Source organism: Propithecus coquereli, unplaced genomic scaffold (assembly GCF_000956105.1).
Source record: "Propithecus coquereli isolate 6110/MARCELLA unplaced genomic scaffold, Pcoq_1.0 Scaffold6, whole genome shotgun sequence".
NCBI classification, from domain to species: domain Eukaryota; kingdom Metazoa; phylum Chordata; class Mammalia; order Primates; family Indriidae; genus Propithecus; species Propithecus coquereli.
In genome coordinates, this window is record NW_012151951.1 from 12,899,389 (window position 1) to 12,925,236 (window position 25,848).

Consider the following 25,848-nt stretch of genomic DNA (forward strand, 5'->3'; position numbering starts at 1 on the left):
TCAGGCTGGTTTCGAACTCCTGAGCTCAAACAATCCGCCGGCCTCGGCCTCCCAGAGTGCTAGGATTACAGGCGTGAGCCACCGCGCCCGGCCTCTGATCTGATTTTATTCCGCTGCCCTGTCCCTTTGTTCTCCTGAGCCCTCAGGAGTAGAGAGGATTCCAGGCCTGCCACTGTTTGGACTTTTGAACCTGGCTTTCTAGGGGGGAACAGCAAAGTGGCAGGCGCAGGGTGCGGTCCCAGCATCCGCCCAGAGCAGCAGACAGTGGCAAGTGTGTGGGCAGCGCGGTGCCACCCGGCTGGCTTCATTCTCCTTAAAAATAGCAGAAGCCCCTGCAGGCTGGGCTCACTTGAGCCCCAAGCGCCAAAGCCCTCCGTGTCCATCTGTTTGACTCAGAAGCTCACCTGCCAGCCCGCACAGTGCTCTTCCAGGCACTGCCCTGTGGCAGGAGTACTAAGGCAAGCTCTGGAGCCGGGCAGACCTGGGTTCAGGCCCCACCTTCACTGCGTCTGCCTACAGCTCCATGACCTCAGAGGGGTCACTCAGCCTCCCCAGATCTCGAAAGTGAAGGATAGATTCCACTTACCTTTTAAGTGTTTCTGAAAATTAAAGATTAAATGTGAAAAACAGTGGGTAGCACGTAGCAGCTGGAACTAATAGTAAGAATAAAAATAAAGGGTTCTGTTCTTTTTTGCTGTGTGAGTCATTTGTCAGCAAAATCTAATACTCTCTTTAGGATATTTATATTCATATTGATAAACCAGAGATGAAGGGAGTGAGAAAATATCTCCTTTACCATCTGTCTTTTCTTAATAATGATGCCTATGTATGTATAAAACATATACACACGTATATGTACATATATATTCGTGAACATAATTTATCTCCATTCTCTCGTTCACCTTGCTGTGCCCTTTCTGTCCTTCATGTTTCCATAGCAACCCGGCCTCTTCCTGCCCTTGCAACCACAGCACCGGCTAGTGAGTACAGAGCTCAGCTGCTCTCGGCCAGACCTCTGCTCGCTGCTTGTTGTGGAGCCGACTTCAGGGTTACAGCACTGCCTGTTGTTTTCCCTTTTATTAAAAGCAACAGTTGTGAATGCATGGAGGCCCCTAGCCTGGTGTGGTTTCCTAAGCATGCTGTGTGCTTGGCCAAGAGAGCAGACCGAGCCTCACGTTCAGCAGAACAGGGCTGATTATTTGAAGAATTCTCTATGCATGAAGAGGCCTTTCCAAATTGACTGGCTGGTTAAAAATAGAAAGGGATTAGGGAATTACTCGGGAGACAATAAAACAGCATCTCCTTCCTAGCTTTTGCTGTCCTTCCTCTGAAATACAAACACACACACACACACACACACACATGCACGCACCCATGTTAAGACAGAAGTAGCAAGGGAAGGAGCAGGAGAAAATGGCTGCTTTGGGAAAGGCAGAGGGAGCTGCAGAGAAGGAAGGAGCCGCTGCTTCCTGACAGCGCGCCCTCCTTTGTCTCTCTGCACACGGAGCGCATGGGAAGGAGAGAGCTCCCTCCTTCTCTCTCCTTTCCTGCTTCCACCTCCGTGCTAGAAAAATGATGGGCCAAAGAAGCCTAACCCAGGCTCTCTCTGTGTTGTGAGTCCAGATGAAAGTGCTGGAATTCATCTCTTGACAGCAGAGTCAAGAGCCAGGCTGTGTCCTCTTTCTCTGTGGAGCGCATTGCACTGAATCGCCACTGTAACATGTTGCTAGCTGGTCTTCATGACGCTCTAATGAAACGAGATGTGTGTCAAGGACTTAGATCCCCCCGCGAGTCAACACGAGTATGTGTGCGTGTTCATAGTGTTCAGGACCAAAGCTGCGTGGGAGTTTCCGGTTTTATATTTCTGGGTGCACAGGAAAAAAATGACATGTGTCCCATTGAGGAGTAATCAGAGCGAGAAGGCAGAAAGCAGGTACGCGAAGTATAGCTCCCGCTCCCTGGGCCAAGGCTTCTGATACATAATTGAACAGAGAAGAAAAGAGTTTCCTGGTTCTGCGTGTTGCATGAAATGGTTTCTTTTTTCGACTGCAGAAAACAGCTAAAGGTCTGCTTTCCTGGTGTTCCTTCTGTGTGTGTGCTGCGATGAATTTTAATTCCTGACGCTTCTGAGGTTTCATTTTGTCAGCAGCGCAGAGCCGGTGACGATGGGCTGTGCTCACACGAGTTTAATTCAGAGGACGGGGCCCTTTGCATTTGGAAAAGGACGGCAGCTTACAGCACCCTGTTTTCTTCTACAGTGCTGCTCCTGTCCTTTTCCAGCTTGGTGTGATGTGTGTCCAGGCGCGGTAGGAGAAAGCTACGTAATGCATTTGCACAGCTGTGTCAGATTTAAGGTGTCTCACTGTAGGTTGGTCTCAGTTAGTGAAACACAACCTTGGTTCCAGATTTTTCCTGAGAAAGGAATTAGATGTTTCTCCCCTGACATGTCTTTAATTTTTAAACATCAGACATTTCTGCCCACAGATAAAATGCTTAGTTGTGACATCCAAAGAGAAGAAAGTTTGAGTCATTTTATTGTGAACCACTTGACTACTGACCCAAATTGTGGGTCCCGGTGGATACTGAGATGAAGGAAAGGCAGTCACAATTGGGCAGCAGCCTGAATTTAGCATGAGCATATTCCTCACCAGGAAGACAAAATGTAGCACATGTGAATTGCAGTGGAACTAATAGCAGAGTAGCTGTGAGCATGCAGAAATCCCTGATCGTCAATCAGCAAGGTTGAAAATAAATATCGCCTAGTTTTGCATACGTGTGTGTGTGTTTGCATGTGTATATCTCGATCCATTTATAATTATGAGTGAATCAATAATTAGTGAGTATCCTAAATAAAATCAAAAGAGAAACTGCTCAGCTGTATATAATCCCTGTGGGACATCCTTGGTAGGAACATGCCAGAATCTATGTAATGTCAGACAATAGGAAATGCACATTCTACCAGCTCACGGTGGCAAGGGAATATGTAACTTGGTTAAACAACTTTTCTCAAATTATTTTTAATCAGTAGCGTGCTTTGGAAAGAAAGCTACCTTCTCCTCCCTTCTCTGCCCTTCTTCTCCCTTAGCCTCAGCTGGCAATGGCCAGAACTTCCTCTGGCTTATAAAAGTTAAGGTGGAAAACCACAAATGCCTTTTAATAAGTCAGGGTTAAGTTCCATCACAAATTAGAATTTAGATACAACATAGGACCAAGAGGAATATAGATAAGTCCATGTAAGAAGACTATTTTTTTTACTGTAAATCTTAAATTCATGTCTTAGCAGTGCAGCCACAAGTCTAAAGATAAAACGTTATCTGTAAGTGGCCGAGCATTTGTTTATGCCAGGCTGTCAGTTCACTGGGCCGGGACTGCAGTCTCTGCCCTTCAGTGTCGGCTGAGCTGTTGTCGCAACCACCAGAAGGAAACCTATTCCCCGGTCTGCACTGGCCTCTTCCTTTATGTGAGTCTTGACTTTGGGGAGGCTCTTCAGGGCCTGAGGAATGATGTGGGCATGTGGATAGAGAAGTGGGAAAAGGTCCTCAAAGCCGCCATCTCTGGCCCGTGTCCACTGGCCTCACTCAGCCCAGGCTCCCTCTCCTCGTTACACCAGAGGAAACATGAAATGACTTTTCTTAATTTAATGCAATCTTTTGTTCTTCTAGCGCACACAGTCTTCGCCTTAAAAATCTCAGGACTTTTCCTTGATGGCCCATGTTGTTTCATCGCCCTTGTTTCCCAAGGATGCTGAGACATTTCTGGAATCTGTGAATAATAATAACGTGCTTTTTTCTTTTCCTTTAACAGTCTCCTGGATTGACTTTGACATCTGAGTCCTGACAGCAACACCACCCCATTTCAAACCAAGTTTACATGCTCCTTGATGTGGTATTAATATGCAGTGTTGCAGCTGTAGCTAATGCTTATTGGTGTTGTTAACCAAATGCTCTTTATGATTTATTATTCTATTTCTGGGCAGTTTCACTGTCCTCCCAATGTTTCCTATATATGCTGCTAATTTAATTTGATTTCTCCTTTTATTTAATCTGTGATTTTGTTGTTGATTTTTCTCCCTGCCCATTGTTTACATCAGTTTTTAATTTTTTTGTATTTTCCATGTGACCTCCTCCACTTTCCTTTCAACCAATCATGTGCGTGCGTATCATGTGACTTTGTCATGTGGCTTGCATGGTGCTGATGATGTCGTCCACGCTGGTGAACAGAAGGTAAAACTCTTTGTTCTGATTAGTGAAATAAATCTGGGACCGCAGCCTGGCACCTAGGGCCCACTCATTTCTTCCTGTCTCAGATTTCCTCAGCAAAGCCATTTGAGAGATTTCCTCTTGTCCGCAATTTACGTCCAGAATTCATTGATCCTTGCAACCTTGACATGATGGTTTAATATTTTGCTTCAAGAAATTTGGTCACACAAACTGCTCTTGATAGCACAAGCATGTTAGCCACCGCCCAGTTTGCAAACTTGAATTTTTATTGGATGGTTCATAGAAATTATTTCCCAGAAACGAGGTGTTTGCTAAATTAGCTTTATAGCATTGTTAATTTAACTTTATTCAGTAGTTCTAAAGATCACAGTTGTTCTAAAACGAATTACATTCCCCTGAAAATGTTTACAACCTTGAAATGCTACAGAGAGAAATCTATCAATTGCAAAGGTTGTGTTTGTTTAAAACCAATGAGAGTGCTTCATAAAATTCATGCAAATTGAGGACTTTCTGAAAAAAGAGATTTAAGAATTTGGATTAGATCAGTTTGGCTGCGATTACTGAGGTGTCGCTTTTTAAGAGTGGCCCTCCCCCAGGCAGAGGGGAAGAAAATCAAAGCAAAAGTCACTTGGCAATTACCATGACTGGAGATCTCCGTGTAATCAAGAAGCACATGATTGACCCTTGCAGCAAAAGAAATAAAATTACAGCCTAATTAAGCACATAGCGGTGACAAAATAATGAGTTAATATTGTGACTGTCACAACCTTGTTAAAACATTTCTCGCTTACCATAAAGAGAGAAGGAAGCCTCTGCTCACGGCTTCCCCCACTAAAATTAAGCACCTATTCAGAACCTGCCCTGCGAGTCATATGCATTCTGTTTGCTCCTAACTGAAATCTTTCACTTCACACCCTGAAACACATACAGGCTGCATTGACCCCAAAAGCAAAACTAACACCAATAACCCCCCATGTGCCCATGCATGCAAGGAGTCCCTGTATGACCTCACTTCTCTGAGAACTGATCGGGCGACATCCACAAAGTCAAAACCGTCAACAGTGCGTCTTGCATGTTCTTCGTTCCTGGTCTGTCCTTTTGTTTCATATTCCTCACGTGTGTCAGCCTGTGTATGTTCCCTCTCGTTCACCCTGCACATGTGCCATCTCTGAGGACCTCAGCTTTGTGGGTGTGGCAGCTTTGCCATAATGTAGTCCCATTTACAGCCAGACTCCTGGACTTGCCTTTGAGCTGCCCTCGTTTCCAGAAAGGAGACGTTTGATGCTCACGTGCTATGCAATAAAGTGAGAATGTCCCCAGAGCAAAAGATGCAGTTCATGCTAATAAATTTGACCTTAAAAAATTATCTTAATCTCTGAGTCTTAGGGCAGAGAATATTGGGAGACTAAGATTTTCTAATGTCCAATTCCCACCCAAGATACTGTGGTTTCATTGTCTCCCTAAGGATAACCCTCAGAAGGAGCAGCCTTTTTTGAGACTTGCAATGACTGCTCAGGGGCTGATGTTCGTGGGCCTTCCCCATGAAATCTTAAGTGGGATCAGATGCTGGATATTGGACTTGAAACCTGTCAGTTTCTTTTTTTAAACAAGTGTGGTCATTTCTGTGCGATGCTGTAATTCAGAATGAAGCAAAGCACAGTGTTAACAAGGTAGAGACTAATTGACTCTCCTCTGAGGAGCGATCTCTTCCAGACATTTTAAGCAAGGCAAGAAATGTTTGAAGATGTTTTCTTCAGTTGCCGTAGAAACACTCCTTCGCAGCTGTCAGTAAAAAATGTGGCCAGTACTAAAAAAAAAAAACGCTGAGAGCCTTATGGAATTCCAAAGCTATGATTACCCCTCATCAAACCCTGTTCTCATCCAGGACAGACCCTCTCCTTCAAGGCAGAGCACTTGTTATTCAGGTGAGCTGCAAGCTGCAGGAAATGGCCTTTAACAATAAAATTTAAGGGAACAATAAAATTCGTGGGGGAGAGAAATAAAGCTTAGTTAAGGACAGTTATCGCCTCCTTTCCCTGGGCATTAGTAAGGATTTAAGCTGAATTAGACCTAAATTAGAAAGGTTAAAGTGAGCTGGGAGACTTTGAGTCGTACACCCAACAGTTGATGAAATCCAGCGTTCCCTGCCCACCCTCTGAATATGCTTAACATATGCCGCGTGCTGCGTCCACCTTAAGTTCAGCCAGGTGGTGTTTACCGCGTCCCACGGCACCGAACAAAATAAGGCAGCTCAGAGAAGGCGGGTTGCAGTGGGGATTGGGCACTGTTCTCCGTGGTTCCGTGGCTCCTGAGCCCACAGAGCTTGGCACGAGGAGCTTCAGGAGAGATGAGCTTACACACCTGTCACACCTGGCAGGCGTGAGTTCACTGTGGCGAGCTAAAATGCCCCTTGATGGTATCGTGCAACTACAGGGCTTCCTCCAGTGACTCTGCGGAGCCGTGGCTTTGTCCATCAGCTACTGAGGACTCTGTGTAGATGGGACTGCCCCCGCCTCTCCGCCCGCAGCATGTGTGTGACGAGCGGCCCCGCACCCCCTCTGTCTGTGTGCTGCATGTTGGAGCATGGCTCCCTCCCCGCCCATTCATAACGACATTTTTTTTCTTTAGCTACTGACACTGACTCGTACTAGGAAATGCTGATTCTGATGACCTAAGCTCTTTAACACCCACTCTTCCTTCTTAGATTGAAAACATGACTAACCACCCCTTCCACTCCCTCCTTTATTTTTTACAGCTGTGTGTCTGGATTGCCTCGACCTCTGGCAGGTCGACACAGACTTTGCACGAGGGTTTCTGCTCTAATCCTTTATTTCTAAGGATTCCCTCAGCTGGCGGTTCCCAGGGTAGGGAGTTAGCGGGAAGGGGTGCAGAAGAAGGCAGTGATGTGCATTAGCCCGAATCCTGTGGGCAGGGACCGGGGGCTGCTGCAGGGACCCAGTTCTCCCAGGGTTACCAGGATGCGGGCTGAAACATCCCAGGAGCCTCATTCTTCTTCATAACTAATCTGATGCCCACGAAATAGTGTTGAAGACATGCACAGACCCCCTTGTGGCCTTGGAGGCAGGAGCCGAGTTAATTGTTGGTGATAGCAGTTATTTCTGTCATAACTTCCTCAGCCCGGATCAGCCCCATAACCACAAGCCATACCTTCGTGGTCATATTTTCTTTTTAGGATGATGAAACAAAGATAATTGATCAATTAATCTGTTGGTGTTTTCATGACACCCACGAGAAGGGAATTGGTATTTTTGTGGTTCAGTCTGTCAGAGCTCATTCGTTGCTGTTTAATTTGCACTTTGTGCTGCCGTTTGCCACCCCACCCCACCCCACACACACATTCACGCTCGTAATTCCTAAGGAAAGTGGTGCCTAGAAGGATTTATGGACCAGATGCCTCAGTGAGCATGGCCGTGGAGAGCCGAGCATCCTTTCTGTAAAAGCTGGGGAAATGGCCACACCTGTACCCACTCACTCTGTATCCCGACATTGTCTGGAGCCAGGGTCTAGGATGGCAGAGAGTCTGGTCACCCCAGGGCACAAGGAAATCCATTCCACTGAAGAGGAAAGAGCTTGGGGGAAAGAGAAGACTTTACTCTAAAGGCCTGATTTTGGAGGAACAATGCATAAGTCAGGTTGATACTCATGTTTACACTGTCGGGCCATTCTTTGGGACTGTCAGATAGCCACCCAACATTCCTAAAACAGCCAGAGAGGTTCCCAAAAGAGGCATCAGAGAGAATGCTGAGGATCCAAGAATATGCAACGCAGATCACATCAGTTCTTTGTTTGACATCTAGGACTAAGAGCTCTGTTTCAGGAAAGATCATTAATGATCTAATAACTCTGTATTCTGTATCCTGATTTCCTAAGGTAATGGGCTGATCCTCTAAGGACCAGTCAAACTTCTAACCTCTGGATGTCATCATAATGTTCCTGAGTTGGAAAAATTGAATAGGCTTCATATTTGAATAGCTAAATGATACATTTTTGACTTTTTAAAAACAAATAATATAAAGGTATATATAAATCTCAAATTGCTTGTAAGAAATAATCAACCAAAGGAGACAGGAGTTAGGATGAACAAAATGAACAGTACTTTTAAAGCCAGAAAATCCTATTTGATAGTAAATGTGAAAGTTTTTTGTTTGTTTTGTTTTGTTTTTGTTTTTTAATAAAGAGACAGGGTCTCACTCTGTGGCCTAGACTAGAGTACAGTGGGTGGCACTGTCATAGCTCACTGCAGCCTAAAACTCTTGGGCTCAACAAATCCTTCTGCCTCAGCCTCCTGAGTAGCTGGGACTATAGGCATGCCCTGCCATGCTCAGCTAATTTATTTTATTTTATTTTATTTTAGAGACGGGGTCTCAATTTTGCCCAGGCTAGCCTTGAACTCCTGGCCTCAAGTGGTCCTCCCACCTTGGCTTCCTAAATTGCTGGGATTGTAGGAAAAGATTTTAACGTGAGCCCTACTTCCATCACTGATTTATACTCAGATACCCAAAACTTTGTGCAGATCCCTACGGAGAGGAAAGAGTGGGTGAACACAGATGGAGGCTTTGTTGGGGATGGCTGTTTGACACCTCAGCATTTCATTCGGAAGATACAACTAACTCTTGGTGCTTGGGCTCCTTTGAGTGGGAGGTAGAATATTGTTTTCCTTCTAAAATTCACAAATGCTGTCCAAGTGCCCTGGACTTGCTCTGATTTTTCTTGTGCAAGTCAGATATCCAGCAGCAGTTTTCTAACCCCCAGGGCTTCTGCTGAGGAGAGGAAGGCCATGAAGCAGACTCAGACTTAAGGACACAGTAGCACAGTAATTACAAAGGAAAAACCTACCACCTGCATGGCCAAAAATACACATTTCAGTTATGGGGAATTTCACAGGACCTGCCTGTGATACATCTGGCTGTATGCAGCCTCTACAATACGTTCTTTTTTCCTTGCATTTATGATTTTCATTCCTCTGGAAAATACGAGAACTGTCCAATATTTTATATTTGTTATTGGCAAGGTTTATTTTTTAAGGTTCTGCTGTTTTAGTCTTTACGTAAAATATTTTGGGGAAAAAATTGGACTCATGCCTGAAGCTAGGCTCAAAGGGTGTAATTAGCCCCAGGGGTCATCTCGGAGCCACCTGCCGAGTGCTGCTGAATTGCAAACCAACATTTATAAATAATTACAATATTGGTTCTGCTGAAATTACCTGTAATGATTTCAATCAGAGCAGCCATCTCAGAACACAGTGCACATCGGGCCCCTCTAAATCGTTTCTTCTGCTAATGCGCTCGATAATGCAATGAGCCTCCTGAGTGGCCCAATTGCTTTGGCCACAGCCCCTCCCTCGTCAGGCACAGCTTTATGCAGAGAGCTTAGGAAAGTCTCTTTAACCCCATCTCTAATCTTTAAGAAAAATGGCCAACAGTAAACATTTGAGAATGAATAAGACAATCGATTAAGCAGTTATTCTTCCATTTCTTAAACTACTTACAGCAAGTTAGAGAGCCACCACGTTGGTCAAAATCTCTATGATGTTAGTTGAATATGAGCTTCCTTTAGAAATACTATCATAGGAAACATTATATTTCTGTCTAAGGGCCCTACCATTTTTTTTATGTTACTTTTTTTTTTTTTTTTTGAGACAGAGTCTTGCTCTGTTGCCCAGGCTAGAGTGTCATGGCGTCAGCCTAGCTCACAGCAACCTCAAACTCCTGGGCTCAAGCGATCCTTCTGCCTCAGCCTCCCGAGTAGCTGGGACTATAGGCACGTGCCACCATGCCTGGCTAATTTTTATATATTTTTTTTAGTTGTCCAGATCATTTCTTTCTATTTTTTTTTTTTTTTTTTAGTAAAGACGGGGTCTCGCTCTTGCTCAGGCTGGTCTCAAACTCCTGACCTTGAGCGATCCACCCACCTCGGCCTTCCAGAGTGCTAGGATTACAGGCGTGAGCCACCACGCCCGGCCCTATGTGTTACTTTTTATATTTAAAAAAAAAAACAAATTTTGAAAAATAATTGTTTGAAAAGTGGGCAAATCCCTCCTCTGGCCCTACCATTTTTTAAAAAACTTGATCATAACTAAGTTTTTTTTTTCATTTGACAAACAAAACGGTGTCTTACCCATCTTTGAGACATCAATCCTATTAGATTTCCTGGTACATTATAGATACTCAGTACACATTTATTGAATAAATCATAGGTTAAGCACCCTAAATGAAATACTAAATATTGTATAATATAAAATAATCTAAAGTCTATGAGAAAATAATACACACATATCAGAGTAACATGGCAGTTAGCAAATTATAGTGTTCTAACTATGGTATTAATAAATGTGAGAACTGTGTTCTAACTGTGGTACAGTTTTTAGTGGTTTTTCTGTGATTCTGATTATATTTTTTCCAAAACAAATGCAAAGATAAGAGAGTGCCTTCTTCAGGACTATTGGTTTACTTGGGGATTCCTTGGAGACACTTTTGTTCATATGTCTTTGAAGAGACTTGGTGTGGGGGGTTCTTTTCAAAAACGACTTTTTGAAATAACTTGATTTCAACATTGTAGAGCAAAAAGTTGAAACCTTTGTGCCTTAGAGATGTGGAACTATTGACCTTGGGGTGCATCTCCCTAAAATGAATTGGAGATCGTGTATTTTTTGTACTGTTTTCCACAGTGCCACAAGAACTAGCCCAGGTGTAGTTGGTGGTCCATGCTAGTGCAGTGCTGTCACTGTGTCCCATGACGCCAGAGCTGGAAGGGGTCCTAGAGAGCATTTGATCCAACACTTGTATTTTGCAAATGTGGAGACTGAGGCAGTGACTTGCTTAAGGCAACAGACCCCCACGATGCAGAGTTCGAGATAGTGTTCTGCGGTATTGATTCAGCCTTGGAAACCCACACTGCTCAATTCTGAGAGGAAATAGTAGGAAAGGTGCAGCCCCATGCACTGATCTCTGTCTGCCTCCCATGGAGGCCTTGGGAAACCACGTGGCCCTCACCTGATGGGTATGTTGGACAGGCCACTGGTGCACCCGGATGAAAATCCCTTCCTCCCAAGGGCAAGTAGGTCATTCAACAGAGTCAGTGTCTTGATTCCCAGAAAGTTAGAATGATTAATGTCCCTCTCTAGTCAGTCTAGGGTCACCAACCGTTCCCGTTTACCTAGGACTGAGGGAGTTTCCCAACTTGCAGTGCTAAATCCTGGAGTGTTCAAGCTAACCAGGATGAGTCAGTCACCCTAATTCAGACGGAGAACAGAATTTGTAAAGAGTCTCCTCCTTCCATCTGCTCAGCATTGCTGAGTCTGCAAAGAGCTCCTGCCCTACTCTAAAATACACCCCACTTTGAGTTGCTTTTTAGTACTGGATATTTATAATGGTGTAGACATAATTGACATATTGTCCAAGACTTGGGACAGTCAAAGGAAGTTGAAAAGCCTACATACCTTGACATGTCTAAACCAAATTTCAAAATATTTTCCACTGATAGTGGGCCCAGTGGCTCGATAGTGGCTTTAAAACAGGACAAGTCTTTGCCTGAAGCCCACTTATCTTTTTATTGCTGTTTTTATTTTTCTTTAATTACTGATTAAAGAAAACAAATAATAAGCACAATTTTTCGTAAATATCCCTCAGACATCAAGATTATGTATCCTCCCTGTGGCAGCTTTTATGTGTCCCTGTTACTGCTACTTGTCAAACGTAAACGTGCACACACATCACCAAGGGGTCTTGTTACATTTCTGTTAATAACAAGCTCCCAGGTGACGTGAATGCTGCAGCCCCTTCCATTGTAAGTAGTGGGGCTCTACCTTAGCTTTCTGTCCCTGGTCCCTCCTGTGACACAGGGAGGAGGTTCCCAAAGCAGCTGAACGAGGAAGCTAAACTAGACACTGGCTATGCCAGCAGCCTTCCCATGAATGGCAATGGCCAAGGGTGCAACTTGGAGTGATTAGGTCCAAAGCCTGGTGACAAACCTTCTTCTGGCTCTTCTGTCACATGTCTGTGACTCTATTTTTCAGAGAGCAAGCCAGGGTGACCCACCCAGAAGGTAACTGTTTTGTAGCCTCTGAAATAGATGCCAAGAGAGCGCTTCCCAGGAAGTGCAAGAGTCCCAAGTGTGTTACATTTTAATTTTGACTTTTTATGTCAGACGTGCTCTCCCCTCGCTGCTTTCAGCACATGTTAATGAAACAGTTTCTCTTAAAGTAAATCGGCATCTTACTGAAGAACCTTCCAGCCCTGGTAGTTTGTCAGATACAAGCTCATCTTCCTTCGCAACCTCGTATTCACAGAGCTACAGGCTGAGCGTACACTGAAGATAAAAAGAAACAATGACTGCCTTTCTGAGAATCGCTAAAGACATTTTTCTCTCTCCTCTCACAAAGAAAAAGACTTTAAGGATTGTTACTTTAACACGTTAAAGTGCCAAGGATTATCACTCACTCAGCTGAGCCATAAATGCGGGATACTTTCAGGAAACTTGCCTGTGGCAACTTGGGCTTTATTTAATCACAACTGGAAACTTGTTATTTTTTTTAAATGTGTCTAAGTAATAACATTTAATTCATGAACAGCTAGTCACAGGAACGCAGCCTTATTCGCTCCCATGAGGGGATCAGACCCCAGCTGGGTGAGTGATGTATCAGGGAAGAACTTGGGCTGTTTTGCAAAACAGTTTTATGGCTGTGAGTCTTCCACTCAAACACTTACATTTTCCCATATTTCAGGCTGTTCCTCAAGCTGCGTCAGGTTCATAACAATTAAACCTACAGTTGTAAGAGCAGTCAGTAGGAATGCAAGTACCAGTGAGAGAGACAGAAAAAAGCCCGTTCCTAAAATGGTGAGAGGAACCTGCTAAGAGGAAGACTGTTTCCCAGAACATTCCCCAAAGTCACTCTCAGTTTGGCCTAAGTCTGAGGCATATACCTGGAACTCAAAGTTTTCTATGTACTGCTTTTTAACCATTTGAATTTCTGAGAAAGCAAGAAAAGTGTCCAGCCCCGCCCCATCATACATCCCGTTCTGATGGACTGGGTTTTCACGCTGTGGATGAGAAGTTCATGTGAATTCACTGGCTGTTTCAGGGGAACCCAGCGCACCTAAGCTCGAAGGGCAGATGGGCGAGGACGGAAACTCTATTAAGGTGAAACTGATCAAGCAGGATGACGGCGGCTCCCCCATCCGGCACTACCTGATCAAGTACCGAGCGGTGAGTGGCCTCCTTCCCAGGCTTCACCCCGTCCCTGTGACCCTGACACTCATCCTGTTAGGGCAGCAACGTGCAAAGCCCAGGTGGGGCAGGAGTGGGACGGGGTCTCCCTCTGCATCTTGCAGGTGGTTCATGGACCCTGGTCAGGGTTTTAAATCCCAAGACTGCCCTGTTGAGCAGCTGTTAGGCCATGTCCACACTGGGACCATTTCAAAATTTCTGAGACCATGGTGGTGGTGACAAACTCACACTACAATGGATTTTTCTGTTTCTCGAACTTTTCTACAAAGTTAAATTGCCATTATTGAGTACTTCGTGCAAATGCTGTACTGATGTCTAAATATCACTACCTTTGATAAAGTCTCCGCATAAGGACCCTGTGAAGTAGGGCTCGGGACCGTCCCCACTTTACTGATGAAGTAACTGGGACATGTGGCCATCAGTAACCACCCGACCTCTCACCACTGGGTGGGCCAGAGTTTGAATCCAGGTCTGTCTGAATGAGAGACAGGGCTCTTGCTGCTGCCCAAAGCTGCCTAAGGTCCTGAAACAGTGCCACCTCCCTCACCTGCTCTTTGCCGGGCCACCTGAGCTGTTCCAATCCTGCTAACAAACTGGCTGTAAGCCTTTTCCTCCTGGTTTGCCCACCACCCAAGACTCCCATGAATCCACCTTTTATCCCCAACCCCAAACTGAGAATCGCATTCTCCTTTATTGGTGTTAAAACGATACTTGGCCATTGCCAGCCACAGCCAGTTGCTGAGAGATTTAAAGGCAGTATCTGAGCACTGGGAACAGCCTCTTAGTGGGAGAAAAGAATGAACCAGAGAGCACTTTTCTTTTTCAAGTAGCCCCCAAAGGCTTTCTCCAGGAAGTTGATTTACTCATTGTCTGCCTGGTGATCAGCTCCCATGGAAGTGACGTGTGGGTCTTTAGCTAGTTGGGCTGAAGAGTCAGTCCAGCTCAGAGCCCTGCAGGCGTCTTTCCACATGGGTGGCCAGGCCTGTCAATACTCTCAGCCCTCTTTCCCACTTAATGTCTAAGCAGGTATGAGCGGACATAGCAGGAAAGGGCTAAGCTGACTTCCCTAAGGCCTAGCCCAGAGGCACCCCTGAATGAGAGGTCTCTGTGGCTTCCTCACTGCGGAGTAGGATCCAAGGATTACCCAGGTGGCCCTGCACCCCCCACTGGACGTGGATGGTGTGGCAGGGTGGGGTGCCTTGGGACACTGCTATGCCGATGTGGCCCAAGTGGATAGAACATGGGTTTTAGAGCCAGACAGACATGGCATCCAATTCCAACTTTACCACTTTCCAGCATGTGACCTGAATAGGTCACCCAATCTTCCAGAACCTCAATTTCTTCATCTGTAAAATGGAGATAAAATAGCTCACCGAGTTGTTGGAAAGATTGGTTATAATATATGCAAAGAACCAGAAATGTGCCTGACACTTGGAAACTTCTGTAAATAGTATCTGTAGTGACTGCTAAGACGCAGGCGTGGCTGGAGCTATCCCCGGTGCGAGGCCACCTCAGACGTCAGTTTGTCTGAGGAGCCGCTGTGGCTGTGGCAGGCAGCTCTGCATCGGAAAGACACAGCTGGGGCGCAACCCTGAGATCTGTCAAATTTCAACAACCATCTTCTCTCACATCAAAAACTTAATTTTTGCTAAATAGTATTATTATATATTATTGATATATAATATATAACATAATATTTGCTTCATTAAATATTTGCTTTTTATTCTGGTTGTCTCTTTTATGATGATGTTTGCCAAGGAAGACAGAGAAACAGGAGAAAACACAGACAGCTCAATTGCTTTGTTGTACAGTAAAATGGGGCCACATAGTGACACACACATGCTAACTTACAGCATAGCCCAGGCCTCCTGTTTAGACTCTAAGGAAACCAGTATTCGCCTTCTAGCATTTCACAGTAACAGTCACTGGCGGTGGCATCAACACTGCCATGTTCCTAAAGGCATCTCTTTGGGTGGTGCACACTCTTTTGCCTGGGAAGTCTGCTTCGCTACAAGGCAGCTAGCTCTGCATCCAGCCTCAGCCATGGGCCTACCACAGCTGCTAGACCCCCTCCCAGGCGACACGGCTACCATGGAGCAGCCTGGCATACAGTAAGCATTTGCCAAGGTGTCCCATGTGGCCGGCTTATAACTCGGGGCATATGCCGTGTGAAAAGGCCAAAGATCGTGAAGAGGTGGGCTCTGCAATTGTGAGACCATCTTCGAACTGCTCAAAACGTCTGGGAAACTTCTTCCACAGCTGTTCTGCTAGGCAGGTGGTCACCTAACAATGGCTTTATAAACTCCCACCCGGTACAGACTCATTGGTGAAGGTGTAGGTTATAACCAGAAAGAATAATCGATGAGAAAAAGCGGACGCCCATCAGTCCTGCCCGTGACTGTGCCCTGGGGAGTGCCCTGCTGAGCTGAGAGTAGCCTTTCTGCTGGGCCTCTGAGCAGCCCCCTGTGGGACGTGACGGCAGAACTCGCACCTGCGATGCCTCCTTCTCTTCAGCTGCAGTTGTAGAGACCAGGCCACGCTGCATGGAATAGAAAAATCTCAGTTCAATGGATGTTTGTTGAGCTCCCTACCGTGAACAGGAAAGATCACAGGAAGTTGGGGGCATGAAGAGAGGTTTATTAACAGGAATAAATACACGGTGTGATAGAAGAAGTAAGACCTAAGTGTTTGATAGATCAATAGGGTAACTATAATTTACAATAATCTATTGTATATTTCGAAATATGATTCGAATGTTTCTGGCATAAAGAAAAGACAAATATCTAAGGTGATGGATATCCCAGTTACACTGATTTGATCTTTACAAATTATATGAATGTATTCGATTATCGCATGTACCCTGAAAATATGTACATCTATTTCATATCAATATTTTAAAATATTATTTTCAAGAATGCAATTTAGAAGGGAAAACAAGAGAAAGTTCACAGCTTTGAGTCCAGACACTCTCAGGTGTGACTAGTCACCTAACTTCTCTCTCACTTCTCTTCATCAGGTTTAATAAGAGCCTGGCAAACCCCCCCACCCCAGGGTGCTTGTAGGGTTACAATGAGAAAATATATGGGAAGCCTTTAGTGCAGTGCCTGGGATATAGTAGGTGCTCAACAAACAATAGTTTTTATTTTTAATGGAACTGGAATCTGTGCAGTGTTCACGTGTCAGGGAGGTGAATCACACACCCGAATGTGAGCAGCATTCTGAAATATGACAAGAAGCACATTTGTTTTGTTACTCTTCCAGGATATCCTTACGCACATGTGCCCAGTGTTCCAGAGTGCAGCCTGGGGGACACAGGTGGTGCTTGAGTCCCTGCATGCCCTGAAGGTGGTGGGATGTTGAAGGGCCTGGCCCAACGCCACGCTGGCATCTGCTGCTGTTTGTATTTGCAAACATGCAAGGTTACCTCCCGACCTGTGTAAAGAATAAAGACCATTTTGTCCTATCATTGCTTCTGATTTTTGTGGTTTTGCACCAACAGTTATTGACTCCCCTAAGTTCTGCCTATTAGCTGGTCTTCCAGTGTTTTTATCTAAATCTTTCTGGTGTCTTCTGTCCTTCTTGCCGGTTTCTCCCAGCTCTCCTCCGAGTGGAAACCAGAGATCAGGCTCCCGTCTGGCAGTGACCATGTCATGCTCAAGTCCCTGGACTGGAATGCTGAGTATGAGGTCTACGTGGTGGCTGAGAACCAGCAAGGAAAATCCAAGGCGGCTCATTTTGTGTTCAGGACCTCGGCCCAGCCCACAGCCATCCCAGGTATGGCCGCCTCTGCTTTCTGTTAGTTTTCCGCTTCAAATTAATGCACAAGTGCTGCACCTCCTAATGTGCCTGAACAACCCTGACAACTTGCTTGCTTCCAGCCATCCTCATGATTGGTTGCCCATGCAAAGCTTAGTTTTGCTTTGTACCTATCTGTGCAATGGGTTGAGATGTACTGGACCCCCAGGAAGGCTTGGCCAAGCATCCTGGGGAAAAGGTCCTGTCTCATTTGGCCTTGAAGGACTGATGCTAACCAGTCCATTGGACCCTTCAGATGGGAAATGCCCCAGCTCCAGCCCAGCCTTAGAAGCTAGTTGAGTACAGATCCTTTTTTGAGACCTTATCTGCCATCTACCACTTCATACGTGGACCAAATAACCATTTTTAAGTGCTTTCTATCTAATGCTCGCTTCATCTGCACAACCGTGGTCCAGATCTCTTCTCTTTGGCAACCCCAAGAGAAAGAAGAGATGGTGCCCAGTTAGTTACAAACCCCATCTGTCAAAAGCCCCTCAATTGAAACAAAGATTAAATTGAACCACTTGAAATAGAACAAGTGGAGACATTAGTTGCTGAAAAGCACCATCGATGAAAGCAATCCGGTCTGCTAGAGACCATGATGGCAGCAGTTCTAGGAGATGCAGATCTGTCTCTAGGGATCCAGGACCGACTCAAGTGTGGGAATAAAGTGAGAGTTCTGCTTTCTTACTTTGCCGCTGACGGCCAGTCTCCTCTTTGGCCAAATCCCCAGAGAAGAATGAGCTCTTCAATATCACTCTGCTTTTCCAGACTAGCCAAAGGCCAACCACAGGCTAAGGTGGGCGTAGTACGTACAGCTGCAGCCCTGGGGGGGGGGAGGGGGCCTCATACGCTGTTGCCATGTTCAAGTGTGGTAGGAAGATGGCCTCAGTCAGCCCCCTGCCATACTTGCCCAGCTCTTGGTGCAGTTGTCATGATTGCTCCTCCCAGGGGGAAACAGGCCAGAAGGGTCTGGGCTGCCTATGACACAGGGGTGGATGTGCCAAAGTGGGCTAGTCAAACAGCAATAAAACGAAACGAGTGTGTGGGCCCCGATGGTTGTCTGTGCTTGAATGTGTGTGCCTGGTAGCTGTGTGTGGGGCCTCCAGCAAGTTGGCAGGTGAGTTTTAAGCTATAGATCAGAAGTACCAACTGGTCCCCACTGCATTGTCAGGAAGGCTCCCCAGCACGCACCGGGGTGGGCGTGTCTGCACAGGCACTGGTCGAAGGGTTGGTACTGAAGACAAGGCACCTGGGTATGGCTGCAGGAAACGTCCTCATGCCTGCTTAGTAGGATGTCCAAATAGAGGTGGCCCTGCTGTTCCTCTGCCCCTTTTTTCTTTGTGTTCTTTGGTCAGTCTTTCCTTGAAATCTACAGTCTGGTGTATTGAGATCTGCCCAGCCTTTATGGGACACTTAGGAGATGGGGGAATGTGAGGCTTGAGTAAGCCCTTTGCAGCAAGACAGACTCCTTCAGCCACTTGGACCCTGGGATGAGACTCAATAGGTAGGTGGTTTGGACGTGCTGTGTTCACATGCTGGGTACTGCCAGCAGCATCAGCTTCTGGGCTTTGTGTTTCTGGGTAGACCTGGTCCTCCAGAGTGGCACCTGCTAGAGACGTCAGAGTCTTTCTTATGAATTGCCGAGGAGCCCAGTTAAGCCAGAGAGGGTTGGAGGGTGGCCCATCTCAACCAAAATAGCTCTGTGGCTCTCCTGCTACAGGTCTGAGAAGGTGGTGGCTCTGTGCTTGGTTGGACTCTCCTGGCCACTGAATTGGGGTCCGAGAATAAAACCTCTGTGCGTTGCAAGATGCACATTTGTGGTGGAATTCTGTGGTCAGCTGGGTGGCAGAAGGTGAGGAGGGGTGCAGAACTGGACTCCCTTTAACAGCACTATGGTGGGAGACTTGGGCAATGGGAAGAAAAGTCTGTTTCAACTCGGACAGGGCCGTCCCCGATCCCTGTACACGGTTTGCTGACTCACAGTGCAGCGATCCGGTGCATCTCTGCCACTGTGGGTGGCAACGCCAGGCACTGGGAGACACTAGCGACTGTGCCCAAGAGGCTTCACCTTAGTAAAAGGTAACACTCTCCTAATCCAACTCTGGTACTTTACTGTGGAGGCTTCTGTTCTCTCACTTTAATTTCATTTGCTCGCTGACCCCTAACCCCAAAATTAACCCTGCTGTGCTGCTTCTGGCATTGCTGAGCTTCTGAACTGGCCTTATGGTATTGAAATCGCACTGAGATCTCCCCTAACCTCTGTCAATTTAATTTACTAAGTTGAATTAACCTTTGATTCTGCATTTTCTATAGGTGACCTAATTTTTTTCTTTTTATCTATTTTTTTCTCTGTTTCTGTCTCTACCTTCTCTTTCCTTCTCCCCCCCTCCCCTTCCTGTGTCTGTCGTCACACTTGTCACCTTGGACATCACTGGGACATCCCCACTGCCACATTTGTTTTTAAACAACCACATTCTCTCTGGGGACACCTTGCTTGACACCTGCAGCAACCTTGGGAGGCAATTCTGCGTCCTACACCTTTGTCTCATTGCTTTTCCCTGCAGTGACTCTTCTCTTGCTCTGCTAGGAACTTGAATACAAAAATTAAATTTCCTTAAAAGCCAAGTTCCTATGAAAATTATCAGTGCCCCCCTTTGGAAGAACCTGTCACGACCACCATGGCCACAGCCACCGAGCGAGCGTTGTGTGTGACGGAGGAAGGTTTTGCAATTGGAAAAAGCTTTATCTCCAGACGTTTGACCACTCGCAGATACTTTTGTGCCACTTCATAAGGCATTTGCCCCCTTTTTTCATGGCAGTAAAAAGAATTTGAGAGCTCTTTCTTTAAATGCTATTTTAAAAAAGCATTATGCTCGGTTTACAGAGAGGTTTCTGCATATCTGCTACTTGTTGCATTTTTGGTTCATACCAAAAAGTGACGTAACAGAGGAAGAATTCTAAGTACCTTCTCAACTGTGCATCAGATTATTAAAATCACCATGTGCCCCCCTCATTCTAACTCCGTGCTCCTCCTTCACTCCTCAATAACTAGATGGCTTTGCTTGCATTTAAGTATTTAAGTGCCCATGTTAAGAGAGCCAGACCACAGTGATTCACCTGAGTGTTTTGCTGACATCATGGGCAAATTAAGTGACCCTGTTGCCCACGCAATGGAAAAAAGTTAACTAGCTGAACATTTTCTGGAACTGGTGAACATTCTAGGAGACGCTTCAGTCCTGGTATTGTGACTAGCATCTTATGCCGTCTCTGTGAACAGGGCTAAGCCGTGATGTGCCAACTCGTGCCAGCTTTGTCTCCCAGCTGGGGCTATTCCCTGCTGCAGGGTGGCATGTCACAGATCAGCACGGAGCCTCCGTGTCCTGGGGGGTGTGATCCAACAGTGACCCATGTAATTGCCGTGAGCATCAGTCCGGCGGGCAGGTTGGAAGCTCCCACTGTGAACCAGGCACGAGTCCCCAACCTTCCCTGGGCGTGCTCGGCAGAGCGGAAGGGGAGGGACAGGCCAGTCCCAGGCTGTGCAGTCCAGGAGAGTCAGTAAATTGGGACTAAGTCAACCTATCGGTACTTCCTAAATGCTCGGCCCTCCTGTTGGTCACTTAGTTCAGTGACAGTTTAAAAACGCTCATGAAAAGCCAGCTTCTCCTCTCTGCTGCTAGGGAGATCACCCAGGAGAGGAAGTGGGTGTGTTTCAGTAAGGTCCCGTGTGGAGACCCAGGGCCGAACCCTGCTTGGTGATATTGGCGTGTGTGCTTGGGGATGGACCTTCCACTGAATAAAAACTCCTCCCTCCATTGTTGTCACATATCATGCTACATATTTCATCTTTGAGCATCTCCACAGAAGTTTGATTTTTGTTCTTTTTGGTTTCTTTGTATATTTTTTCCATTGTTATTTTTTAATGTTCAAAGATTTAATGTTCCCCTTTGGGAATCCACATGACCCCATGCCGTGGTCTGAGGGGCAAAGCCGCTGTGTTGGCGCCTGCCAGTGTCCCCAGCGCTCAGTTAGAGGCCCACATGCAGACACCAGAGGCCGCACCCTGCTCAGTAGCTCAGGCAGGGCAGTGCCTCTCACCCCAGCCGCAAACCTTTCCCCACAAGTCCCTGATCTCGCTTCACACCAGGGCAGTGGCATGGGCATGGTTCTTAGGCACAGGGCAGAGCAGCAGGGAGGGGGGAACGGGGTGCCTCCCAGGCTGGCGTAAGGATGCCAGGTCAGTCGGGGATAGCTATAGGGAGGGCCAGGAGAGGCTCCTCCACCGTCCTCCTGGCTCTTGTAATCGCCTTGGGCAAAAGCCACATGGATTCATCTTAGGAGGGCTCAGCTCAGGGGCCTGCCTCCCCTTGGTCCCAGGCCCACCTACAGGAGAGGGTCAATGTCAAGCGTTTCCAGAGGGACCCTTTGGAGATCTGGTCCTGCGTGTAAAGAGAAATAATATGGCCCTGTCCCCTCAGCACATCCCAGGGCCAAGCAGGGCTCGGCTGAAACAACTTTGGGGCCACTGCAGTGGGCCCACTAGACCCGCGGCTTGTAACGGTTTGCCCTTCTAGAGCCAGCATTAGTGCCCACCCTCTGCCACCAGCCCCTGAGTTCCCAGTGAAGGCCGTAGGCCCCAGCCACATAGGAGTCCTGAAGACAGCAGCCCTCAGAGACCCCTGCAGGAGTGAGTGCACCCCACCTTGCCCGGCCACCCCTGCCTCTGCGCCCTGTATTAGTGCTGCCACGCTCCACACGCCACGGGGCTCCTCTGCTCAGTTTTGGAATATTTATACAGCAGGTTTGGATCACGTTTTTCTACTAATAAGGACGCTAACATTGTTGCGTAGGTAATCAGCGAGGCCTTTATGAAGTTTACACCTTTGCATTATTAAAGGAAATAACAGTTCATGTGAACTCACTAGCGTGTTTGATTTTATTTGATAGTTGTGTCCAACAAAGTATCAAAAGCCCTTTCCTTCCACCTCGCATGTACCTGGATGACTTATTACCTAGAGAGACATTTCAGTTGCACCTCACATTTGCAGCCTGACAGATAGAGTTCTAGCCAAAGGAAATACGTTTTCTTCCTAATGAGGAGCAATGTGTTTTCCTCGGCTATCCTAAGAGCTGTCATGGGTTATCCTGCCGGGGAGTGACCAGCAGACTGTGGGAGGGGAAAGTGCCTTTGCAGAACTGGGGAGGTGGTCGCTTTGGGGGTGGGGCCACACTCTGAGCCACCAGATGCACAGCCCTGTGGCACGGTCACTCGATTACACAGCAACCTTTCCTCTCCCTGACAGAGGCCGCACAGAGTGAGTTGTAATGGAGAGACTCTGGGAGAAGATTCTCTTTGGCAAACCGTATTCTGTTTATCGTCACACTTAGTCAGACACTTCCTGCAAGCCCCTGAGACCAGCCGTCTGTTTAGTTGATTCAGGGAGGAGCAAGCAGACGTGTAAGGGGTTTGTGAGTGAATCGACAGTTCGGAGAGTCTGACAGTCATATGGGGGAGTGGGGGTGGGGAGAGCACATCTGCTGCACCCAGGTCTTACGGCACAAGGACTCGGGCCCATCCAGGCACCTGTCAAATGTCAGACCCATGTTCCCATTTTAAGGCATAAGAAAGTAGGTATACGTGGACCTCAGTCTTGGAGCAAGCCACTTCCCTATTTAGGGCCATCCCAAGCCAGGAACCACAGAAGATGGACAGCCCCAGCTTCGTAATCTCACTGTTCAGGGAAGCTCTGACCTCGGAGGTCGTGGAGGAGTTGCTCCCAAGAAGACTTCTTTGCATGCAAGGTGCATGGGTGAGTTAGTTAAGGATGGTCAGGGGAAGATCATGGCAGAGAAAGGGCCCCCAGAGGTTTTTTTTATTTTTCCTTGGGTAAAACGTTACATAAGATGCAGGAGATAGCCTTTGTCCTTCTAGCTTTCCTGGACTGAACAATTTTGTAGCATCCACCAAGAGGGAATGGACATTGGCTTGCCTTGAAAGCCCTTTTGTCTATCCTGGGCCTGTCCCTTCCTTCCAGCCTCTTTTTGTAAAAGCAACAAGCACTCTCCCTCCAGCTTGAGCACCTCACTTGCTCTGGGAGTCTATCTCTTAGCAGTGGAGGACAGTGTGGCCCCTTTTTCTTGAGGGAATAGTCTTTGCTTTCTCTCCTTCCATCCAGTACATTAGGTCAAGTTCGTTTTGTCAAGGTTGCTGGGCAAGATGGCACACCTTACCCTTGGGTGTTGGGTCATAGGATCAGCTGCTGCTCCTTGTAATGCAGGGGCAGGAAGACCTGGGAACAGGTCCTCATACAAATCACCTGGGGTGCTTGTTCAAATCCTGACTCCTGAGCCTCAGCCCCAGCCATTCAAATTCCATAGAATCGGGGAGCCCCCAGTTCTCAATTTTTAACAAAACACCCCAGGAATTCCACTGCAGGTAGAGATGCATTAAGTTAAAAGAAATTTATTTTTCATGTGAAAATAAAATTACAAGGATCAGTGATTAAAAATGGGACCTACCAAGCACTTTGTCTTCCAAGAAAATGTCCTTCTGAGTCCACCCTGTGGAGAATACTGGCATGAGGGAATCAGTACCCTGTGCCGGGTACTGTGGAACGTCTGACTTGGAAGGTCAGGCTCTTGTGGTTGAAGAGGACTTGAAGACATCATCTACCCAAGCCCCTGCCTAGTGTAGGAGCCTCATCCAGAGCATTTCAACATCCCTACCATGGGGTTGTCCAGCCTCTGCATGAATGCCACCAACAACAGGGGCAGCCACACTATGTGCGAATAGCTCTGTTTGTTAGTCCTTTCTCCTCTGGCACTAAAATCTGCCCCCACCTCCATAATTCCCACACGTTGGAGCCAGACTAAAGACTCCTGCTTCCTTCTCATGACACACCTTTAAATATTTGGAAACAGTGTTCTCATCTCCAGGCTAGACACTCATCCATCTGTGCGACAAATATTCTTCGGACATTTTTCTATGAGTCAGAGTTGTCCTACATGCTGGAGAGACGTTAAGAGAGACAGGGTACCTGCCAGGATGTCCTAGAGGGGACAGCCAGATTATAAGCATGTAAATGAACGTAAAAGGGCAGATAGTGGTAAGAAGAGAATGAAACAGGGTAACATGGTAGACATTGGGGGAGTGGAGCGGCCTCACTAGATGAGAGATCGGGGAGGCTGCTCTGAGAAGGTGACATTGGGACTGAGGCCTGCAGGACGACAAAGGGCCGCCCAGGAAGCCATCGGGACGGAGTGTTCCTGGCAAAGACTCAGCTCGAGGCCCCGGGGCGGAATGGCCGGGTGTGTTCAGCGGGCAGAAGGAAGGCCACTGGTCCATGTCACGAGTCGCCATGGTCAGAGGGGTGGGCAGCAATCACAGCACATGTAAGGTCTCTTAGGCCAGGAGAAAGACTGAGTTCTATATCAAATGAAAGGGGAGTCCCTGCCCTGATTCCTGCTTTGGAGGCAGCTCAGAGCCTCTTTGCCCTCCTGGCCCTCCCCCAGAGCGCTCAGAACCTGTGCAGCCCTCTGCTGGGTCCACCGAGCCCAGGGCAGGAGTTGTCCCAGCCTCTGTCCCCTCCTGCACACAAAACAGCTTTGCAGTCATTATTTTTCCTCTTTAGATGTATAATTGGTTCCACAAAACCATATTTACACATAAACCTCAGAATGTAAAATTAGGGCCATGGAGTCCAAAAATACCAGGTATATCCCCACCACCACCAAAAAAGATGCTTTTGGCTCCTTCAGGAAGTAGACACCTCACACCTATCAGGTGCTGGTGTCAGGAGGTTGCAGTGGCCTCAAGCCCCGTGTCACAGGATGGAGAGAAAAACGAAGGCCAAAGTCTCTTCCCTATTCAGGGAAACAGCTTTGAGACCCTGAAGATCAGAATGGCTGCGTCTCTTTCTTTCCTTCTCGGGTGGAAGGTGTGAGGAGAGGACCACGGGGGGAAGTGGAAGGATGGCTTTGTTCTCATGCAACCAACCAGAACTGCCTCTGTGTTAGGGCAGCTAAGAAAACGACCCATTCTAGCTGATAGTTGGGGCCGGTGGCCAGTTCCCTGCTGCCAAAGCCCAGACAGGAGGTGGCCAGAGCCGGGCCATCCGAGCACAGAGCCGTTTGCCAGTTTCAGGCCTTCCTGGGGGAAAGGGCTGGGACCCTCAGTGCAGGATTGGAAGGGACCCACTGGACAACGTGCAGAGGAAAGGCTGGGAAGCAGGCCGAGGGCCCAGGGGGCCCCAAAATATGCACGAGCTGGGGTGTCTTCTCCGGCCCAGGTCCAGCTGTGCCCAGGGTGCTAAGGAATAGGTTGTGAGTGGTCCTCTCGGGCATGCTGGGCTGGTGGCCCATACTCTGAACTGAAGTTTGAGATAAGGGCCAGTGGAATGGGACTGCCCTTAGAGAAGCACAACAGTGCCTGGGCATGGACCCCTCAGGCAAACAGAGGAGTCCCCCACCACCACCCCCGAACATAGGCTGCATGAAAACCAAAGAATGTGTGACCATCTGTGGTGCCAGTTATCCTGGGTTGCATATTTCCTCCCTTATCTGGCATGGCAGCAGCTGGCAGGCCACT

General features: G+C 47.1%; 1 protein-coding gene across 6 annotated transcripts in view; it reads left to right on the forward strand.

Moving 5' to 3' along the window:
• Nucleotides 1–25,848, forward strand: part of NCAM1 (neural cell adhesion molecule 1) — a 301,367-nt gene that overhangs the window by 266,368 nt on the left and 9,151 nt on the right. For 3 of the 6 annotated variants that reach the window (XM_012659193.1, XM_012659194.1, XM_012659196.1), the window contains 3 exons: nucleotides 4,221–4,223; nucleotides 13,321–13,445; nucleotides 17,063–17,240. In XM_012659193.1, the coding sequence (XP_012514647.1) occupies nucleotides 4,221–4,223; nucleotides 13,321–13,445; nucleotides 17,063–17,240 (306 nt within the window). Of the gene's footprint in view, nucleotides 1–938; nucleotides 981–4,220; nucleotides 4,224–13,320; nucleotides 13,446–17,062; nucleotides 17,241–19,771; nucleotides 20,223–25,848 lie in introns of those variants that run through there. The other 3 variants (XM_012659195.1, XM_012659197.1, XM_012659192.1) reach the window with 3 other exon arrangements.